The sequence below is a fragment of the Hydractinia symbiolongicarpus genome, chromosome 11 (genome assembly GCF_029227915.1).
Source record: "Hydractinia symbiolongicarpus strain clone_291-10 chromosome 11, HSymV2.1, whole genome shotgun sequence".
NCBI classification, from domain to species: Eukaryota; Metazoa; Cnidaria; class Hydrozoa; order Anthoathecata; family Hydractiniidae; genus Hydractinia; species Hydractinia symbiolongicarpus.
The window spans coordinates 24,710,854-24,719,454 of NC_079885.1; the positions used below are offsets into that span (position 1 = coordinate 24,710,854).

General features: G+C 34.7%; 1 protein-coding gene across 1 annotated transcript; it reads left to right on the forward strand.

Annotated features, from left to right (window-relative positions):
* Nucleotides 1-1,814: 1,814 nt before the first annotated feature.
* LOC130614290 (hemicentin-1-like) lies at nt 1,815-8,302 on the forward strand. The gene is made up of 13 exons (XM_057435717.1): nt 1,815-1,972; nt 3,316-3,430; nt 3,775-3,983; nt 4,076-4,258; nt 4,343-4,513; nt 4,819-4,989; nt 5,107-5,196; nt 5,324-5,520; nt 5,681-5,942; nt 6,148-6,480; nt 6,773-7,237; nt 7,416-7,610; nt 7,822-8,302. Exons 1-13 carry the CDS (start codon nt 1,918-1,920, stop codon nt 8,190-8,192), a joined length of 2,817 nt encoding a protein of 938 aa, XP_057291700.1. The 5' UTR covers nt 1,815-1,917; the 3' UTR covers nt 8,193-8,302.
* The last annotated feature ends 299 nt before the right edge of the window (nt 8,303-8,601 follow it).

Sequence of the window (8,601 nt, forward strand, 5' to 3'; positions counted from 1 at the left end):
ACACTGGTATTATAAGCATTTTTTCAGCATCCGGCGCCTCTCCTTTAAAAGCAGTATTAAGTCTCATCCAAAATGTTGTGTTGCTTAGAAAACTCGTCTGTCACTGCTATTTTCCAACGGCGGAGAACTGGAGTGATTTTAATAACAACTCAATAAAATGTTTGTTGACAAAACTCATAAACTTTACTTCTTATTGATCTTTTCGAAGCTAACTGTAAAAAAATATCGGAAGGATTTAAGAACAGCTGTGGAAACATGTATTGATGTTTTTTCTTTTTTATTGACGTTTAACGCATGGTTTTGATTGCATGAAAACAAGATTTAAGTTTGATGTAATGATATCAAAAGTTCATGTGAAAATGTAGACAAAATGGCCACTTCTTTCTTTGCGTAATGTTACCGCCATAGTTTGTATAGGTTTCATTACACAATTAAATTGAAATTAAAAGAAATCTCATACACCTGCTGGATGAGTCTTGTTGTACTTTAATCTCCAATATTATACAAGTTCAACTGTCGCTTCATTTTTGGTTGAAAATTAATTTCAAGTATTTGCTTGCTGAGTTAAGTCACGGAAACACATAGCAACGTGTTCAGCCGATAGTAACAAATGCAATTTGGTTTTTATTATAGAAAATCTGAATTTTTTTTTTCGAAAAAAAAACTTTTATATTTAATTCGCGCAAATTTTTAACTGGGTACGTCCTGATCAAGCACAACTTTTATTGTAGCATTGTATGTAGAATTGTCAGTTTAATCTATAGTTGTTGGTGAATGGGGAAAATGTAATGGGCACGGTGTACTGAACTTGCAGTCGTAAGTTCATAGCCTCGACCGACACTCTGGCTTACTTCTAATGTCGCACTGTGTAGTCTGTTGTAAGTCATCAAGTGCATGTTTTATGTAAGCAAAGACACTGCTTTGGCGCTCATAAGCTTCTATTTGTGTTCTATCTGCCAGCGTACCTTATTCTTGAAATTTATTGTTTTTCAAATCATTTTTTCAGTCAATAATAAAATCACTTTTGTTAGTTTTGTTCAAAAAGCGAAATGACGTTTTAACCCTATTCCTGCTGGCCTTTTAGGGGCTCTTCAATGCTGGGGGTAAGGGGGGGGGGGCGCTGATTCGAAACAAATACGTGACACACATCCATACACACAGAAAGCGTGTTATTTTAACCGACTAGCCTTAAATCCGTGACCGAATTTTTAATTCTTAAGCTGCACCAAGTGAAATTTAACCCAAGACAAATGGTGAATTGACTACGTCTAGTTGTTGCTGTTTCCATGTAACAGCCTCTCAAAGTTTACAAACAAATCATGTCTGTTTGACTAATATTACTAAGTTAGTGGCGCCCAGGGAAACATTCTTTGCATGAGAGTGTGAATTACTTGGAAACTAAGTGTTCCGGGTCTGTCTGAAATTTAAAACATGTCTTCTGTTTAAAAGTGTATTTTTTATTGGTTATTTTTTTACTACATTTAATACCTTCTTTTGTACGTTACGTGAATTTTATACTTGATTTTAGAGATGGAGAGTGCCTCGTTTGCATCATCTCATAGAAATCAAAGTAAAACGATTAGAGAATGCTAATAAAAATGGATTTGTTTACGTGTTAAAAATAATTCAGTCAATATTTATTTTGCGTTTGCAATAAATTAATTCATTCTAATTTCTTGTTGCTATCCTTGAAAATTTAGTTCCTTGGTGATAAGACAAGCAACGGGGGTAGTAATGGTTTGCTTAATAAGATATCACGACATCTAATGGCACTATGTATAAATAAAACAGAACTTGTTCCTTCACCATAACCCCCTGGAGGATGGGATCACAAATGAACAAGCCAAGCCCACTTTTCCACGCTTATATAAGGCGTGAAGCAAACGGTATCAAGTACGTTGTCGTTCGGAAGTCAACATGAAGTCTACACACTGCATCATAGCTACCTTAGTGCTGGTGGCAGTAGTCTCAGGTAATATTTTTTATACAACTCATTTTTAAGGGAATTCCGGGCAAGGATGTTGCTTTTAAGCATTTTTCATTCTTTCTTTTACAGTAATTATAACGTAAGGGAAATTTATAATAGAGATTTTTTAGTAACAAATCCAAAATATTTTCTTTTATACTTTTATATATCTTTTATTTTAGCTATTATTTTCTTTGTAATATATAATATATTTTAATGGCAAAAATTTTATTTGCGTGAGAGTTTTTCGTGAAATTGTTTTTTGTGGAATTTTCATAGCTTAAATAACGTTTTGAAGTGGATTACTAAACTCATTTTGCTTTTGGAAGTCACGTATGCTTACATATTAAGAAACCTGACCGCTTAGAGAGTTTTTGCGGACTCAACAAATGAATGCGTCTCTGACTTTTCAAAAACAAGTTTTAAGGAAAAGTTTTCATCGCTTGTTTTAAGTTTTTTCTACTTGTTTCAAGTTTTTACCGCTTGCTTTAAGTTTTAATGCTTGCTTCAAGTTTTTGCTGCTTGCTTCAAGTTTTTACTGCTTGCTTTAAGTTTTAATGCTTGCTTCAAGTTTTTACTGCTTGCTTTAAGTTCTAATGCTTGCTTTAAGTTTTTACTGCTTGCTTCAAGTTTTTACTGCTTGCTTCAAGTTTTTACTGCTTGCTTTAAGTTTTACTGCTTGCTTTAAGTTTTTACTGCTTGCTTTAAGTTTTAATGCTTGCTTCAAGTTTTTACTGCTTGCTTTAAGTATTAATGCTTGCTTCAAGTTTTTACTGCTTGCTTCAAGTTTTTACTGCTTGCTTTAAGTTTTACTGCTTGCTTCAAGTTTTTACTGCTTGCTTTAAGTTTTAATGCTTGCTTCAAGTTTTTACTGCTTGCTTCAAGTTTTAATGCTTGCTTCAAGCTTTCACTGCTTGCTTTAAAGGTTCACTGCTTACTTTAATTTCTTACTGCTTGCTTCAAGTTTTTATTGCTTGCGTCAATCTTTCACTGCTTGCTTTAAATTTTCACTGCTTACTTCAAGGTTTTACTGCTTGCTTCGAGATTTTAACGCTTGCTTCAAGTTTTCACTGCTTGCTTCAAGTTTCTATTGCTTGCTTCAAGTTTCCACTGCTTTTTTAATTCTTCAAAGCTTGCTTTGAGTCTTAAAAACTTGCTTTAAGTCTTCACTGCTTCTTTGAGGGTTTTACTACTTGCTTCAAGTTTTTTATGCTCTCTTCAAGCCTTTCTTGTTTTTTGAAGTTCTTACTGACTTTCTACTTGTTTTCTGCTTGTCTTAAATCTTTCACTGCTGCTTTTACCATATGATAATTTTATTCTAATCTAACCTATATTTCTATTTCCCTTAGGATGCGAAAAAAAATATAAAAGCTTAGGCTGTTATTGGGAAGATAAAGATGGAGAAACTCTTTTCAACGACAGAGATAACATTGATTGGAAAGACTTTTCTGGATATTTAACGAGGTAAAAACATTAAAAATGTATGGAAATGATTTTTTTTCTTATTCATGATTCACCAGAAATTACAACACACTCTGCACATCGGCAAAAAGCAACATATTTCGTCCTAAGCGGGAGATGTTTAACTATGTGTTTTTTTCCTTTATTCCTGCGCAAATAAATGTGCCTAACGCAACATTTGTATATCATATATCATATGATAGGTGCACAAAATTCGAAAAATTCCCTCACGTACCGAGTATCGCTTTTATTTTTATGATATCAATTGCGGATTCCTTTATTTAAATTTATTTAGTAACGTGAAAGTATCATATTGGTGAATTGAACGATATGTTTATATTTTATAGAATCGCATGCAAATGCGACAAAGCCGCTAAAGAAAAAGGTTATGACTTCTTTGCTCTCCGATATTATGGTATTTGTGTTGGTCTATCTAAAATTGGTCATATTGAAAAACGCAAAGGAGCTTGTATGAATGCAAAATTCAAAGATTGTGATGATGCTGCACCAGGCGAATGCATTGGAAAGGACTTTGCTGAAACTATATATGAAATTGGTATGTATTGCAAACTCTACCTAAACTTTCTCTTTTCCATGCCATACAATAAAGTGTAATTCTATCATACGCCATAATGACCTGTTTTTTAGGCGTCGATGGTGGTTACGGAGAATGGGAAAAATTCGGAAAATGTAGCGTATCTTGCGGTACTGGCCAACAAACAAGAACACGGCCATGTAACAATCCTAAGCCCATTGCAAATGGTAACAAATGTGATGTTCTTGGTCCTGCTGAAGAAACAAGAGAGTGCGACGCCAAGAAAGATTGTCCAGGTATAACCTTTTTTGTTTCACCTACTTTCATAAAGTTTCACCTGCTTTCATAAATTTGAAATCCTCTAACTTTTTTATGTTTAGTCAATGGTAAATTTGGTGAGTGGTCGTCGTACGGACCATGCAGTGCTAAATGTGGAGGAGGCTCACAAACAAGAACCCGAGAATGTGACTCACCCGCTCCTGCTGGAACTGGAAAGAAATGTGTTGGTCCCACAACAGAATCACGAGAGTGTGGAAAGGGAGATTGCTCAGGTGTGTAGCATGTGCAGTAACGACAATAACATTTTATGTTATCCTTACATTAAGGTTGCAATTAGAAGCACTCGCTCAAGTTTTTTAAAAAAACTAGCTTCTTTAGCTATGAAATGCTATTTTGTGAAGTGATAGCTTAAATGTAAAAAAAAAATGTGAATAATGTACGACAATCTTAAAGTAGTTTGCTTATCAAAAAAATGACTTTACGCGCTTGTGCCAATTTAAGAAGATCACCTTGATTACTGCTTTTGTCTAAAATTTCAATATGTTTTATTCTTCCATCTACTATTTATTAACTTTAGTTGATGGGGGTTTCGGTGATTGGTCAAGCTACAGTTCATGTTCCAAAACATGTGGTGGAGGTGTCCAAACACGTACCAGAGAATGCAACAATCCAACTCCACTGGGAAGTGGTAAAGACTGCGCTGGTGCGCGAGAAGAAACCCGTGGTTGTGCAAATGACTTCTGCAAAGGTGAGCAAGTTTACTTGTCAATTTTTCTATAAAATGCTGAATGTCGATACACGCAATATGCTGGTAATCTCTAATTAAAACCTTGTTAAAGTAATTGCGTTCTTCTTCTGTTTACAGGACCAACTGGTGTTGCAAAAGCTCAGGAACTTGTGGAGAAGTTTCTCAAGAGTTTTCATAAAACTGAATATCCTGACAAGACACCATCAGGTAGCTAACAATTCATATCATTTGATTAATTGTTCTCAAAAGCGTAATACTAAAATTTAAGATTGATATTTATTTCCAATTTTAAAAGATCAAATTAGAGGAACTATGAAAATTACTTTATTCGTAGGTAAATTTTACAAGGCAATCTTTGATATCCAAAAAGCAGTTGCTGAAGAATTCATTTCAGTTGATCCATCAACAAAAGGAAAAACAGTTGAGGAAAGATTGAAGGATTTGGAAAGCTTCTTGAAAGTGGCTACAGAAGGTGGCAGCATTGATTTTGCTCGTGCTACTTTAGGAAAAGGATTATTCACTTTTATGAAGGTAGGACGGTGTTACCAAAAGCTTTCTGTACTTGTAAATTTACTAATTTTATTCCTCTCTGAAACAGAACATACCTATTTGAAGGATAACGGAGAGTAATTTTGTGACTGCCCTACATTGGACATAGGAGAATACAGCATATATTTCTTTTTCGTTATAGAAAAAGATCAAGGACGGTCTTCCAATTGACGAGATCGATAAAGCAGCCGATGGTTATCTGAAAAGTATTAAAGATGAAATTGGAGAGCAAAGTTATAACCAAATTATCTCTAGTCAGGGAGACAGCACATTGATGTTTGCCATGGATACTACTGGATCAATGAAAGATGAAATCACAGCTTCTAAAGCCATTGCAAAATCTATCATTGACGCAACTCGTGATTTTGAAGTTGACTACATCTTGTCACCATTTAACGATCCTGGTAAAATTTATTTCCTCATTTGGCCCTAATATGACCTAAAATATCACCAAAGTTGAATTTTGTGAGAGGGTAGCTATGTATGTTTAATAACAAATAAAGTAAGACAAACTGAAAAAAGCGACAATTTATATAATATATTACAAGAGAATCAGATAGATGTGCAATTCACATTAATCAAGCTAATTTTAAAATTAATATTTTTTAGGAACTGGACCAGTCACTTACAAAAGTGAGAAGGAACGTGCTGGATTTATCACTGCCATCTCGAACTTACGTGCTAGAGGTGGAGGAGATTGTCCTGAACTTGCTATCAAAGGTATGCTTAATGCTTTGGATCAAGGACCTAAATATGGAAGCCCCATGTTTGTGTTCACTGACGCAACAGCTAAAGACGACTCAGCTGAAAATTTGGAAGCTTTGAAGTCAGCTGCTGATATGAATTCTGCTACGATTACCTTCTTTACAAATCTTAATGGTTGTACTGGAAGTGGAAAAACAGGAATTGACAGTTACAAGGATATTGCTTCATACACGTCAGGTACGTCGAGAATTATATAGTGGAGATCATTGCAACATATATGATGGTTTTATTAAATGCGTCACATAAACAGCAATCCTATTATCATTTTGGTATATGTTTCCAAAGGATAGTTTATTCGGAGATACACAAAACGTTGCACAAAACTGATGATACTCATGGAGTTTCATGATTTTATATCAACACTCTTTCTGTTTTTTTTGAAGACTTACTTTCAATAATTTACAAACACGTTACTAAACTTAAAGTTAAAAATGTATAAACTAACTATTGAAAGTATTTTGTTCAATAGGTCAAATTTTTCCCCTGAAAAACGAAGCTGAACTTTTAAAGTTCAAAGACTATGTTGCGAGCAGTTTGAGTCGAGACACAATGATTGCATCAGGAGGTACCATCAAAAGCAAATCAAAACGATCTGTTTCGCCCGGACAAAACAAATTCTCAGTTGACGATGGCATTGCGAAGTTAATTGTTTCAATAGCTACCAGCGCTCAAAACACAGCACAATATGTTACACTGACAGACCCAGCTGGAAAAACTGTGACTGCATTGAACACAATGTCAATGATCCGTATTTTCCAAATCGACAATCCACCAAGTGGTGTATATAGCTTGGTGTTCCCATCAGGAGCTGGAAAGTATGAATACACGGCGGAAGCTGTTTCAAAAGATGCTATTGAGTTTGCTCATAACTTTATGTATCAAGAAAACCCAAGAAAAGAATCTCCACCATTCTCATTGTATAATCCTATTACAGGTAAACTTTATCCCCAGGAGCCAAAAACATTTTTAAAAATAAGAACAACTTCCATCAATTAGTATTTACAAGGTGCAACAATTCTTAATTCATAAATTACTTTATTGTCGAACAGGATTCTACACCATTTATCCTTAACAGCACAATTCCATAATAACATATTGGTGTCATTTTATAGGTGTTGAAAACCAAATGATCATTCGCCTGGGTGGTGTACACAGAATTGATATGAGCACAATTCGAGTTGATCTTGTGGATCTTCATGGCAAAGCTTTGATGTCCAACTTAAAGCTGTCAGATTTAGATGCTGCTGATGAAGTACTCAGCACGATGCTGACACCACCAACAGAATCATTCAGAGTCAGATTAACTGGTAGGCTATTGATAGTAGTATTATCTACAAAACTATAGGCGACGAGAGAAAGTAAAAATAGATTAAGAAACATTAAGACAGGTTTTCAGAAGACATTTAATTGCAACAATTAAGAAAGTTAAAAATTCAAATGGAATTTGTTATTCTATTTAATATTGCATTTCGCCTTCATGAAGATTAGTAAAATCTGTTCAAATTTTCAACTTTACAGGTCAAACAAAGACTGGTGCGCCATTTGAACGAATCTCTCGTGGGGTATCAAAAGCTTCTAACGTATTCGTCCGACCAATGTTTGCTGGAGATGAGTTTACAGTTACATCAGGTGAAAGAAACGTAGCTGTTCAAGTTCAAGCTCTTGTTTTTGGCTCAAGTGAATCTCAACCTTTAACATTCACAGTAAAGGCAAGACGTGGAAGCATCACAAGATCTGCATCTAAAAATATTCGCAAGATGGGTTACGTGAAGTTGATCTACAACGCACCAACTGGTATGAAAGGAAAGACGGAAACTATTGGAGTCACTGTAACCAACACAAGAACAGGAGAAAAATCGACCAATCTCTTTTCCATCTTGTTGAAATAAACAACGAACTTTTTACTTTGGTTTAAACATTATAACCTTTATTTTCGCTTAATTTTTGTTTATGTTATGTTTGTCTTTTAATTTCAAAACAATAAAAAACTGAAATGAAACTGCTGTATTTTATTTAAGACGACATCCCAAATTATACCCAAATTATGTCGTAAATGTATTTCGATCTTTTGCCAACCAAGTCGGTTCTCTTACCACCAAATATCTATAAGTGAATTTTTTACGGACCATATACCTAGTTCATACGATAATAATACGTTTTATTAGGTCAGACAAGTTGAGTTTATCATTGTGTGAAATCCCTCTATAAAGCACCCCAGCTCTCGTTTAAAATCTCTCGAACCTTTAATTCCGAAACACGCCAACTGAATTCATAGAGCGAAGTTTAGAAGCAATTATT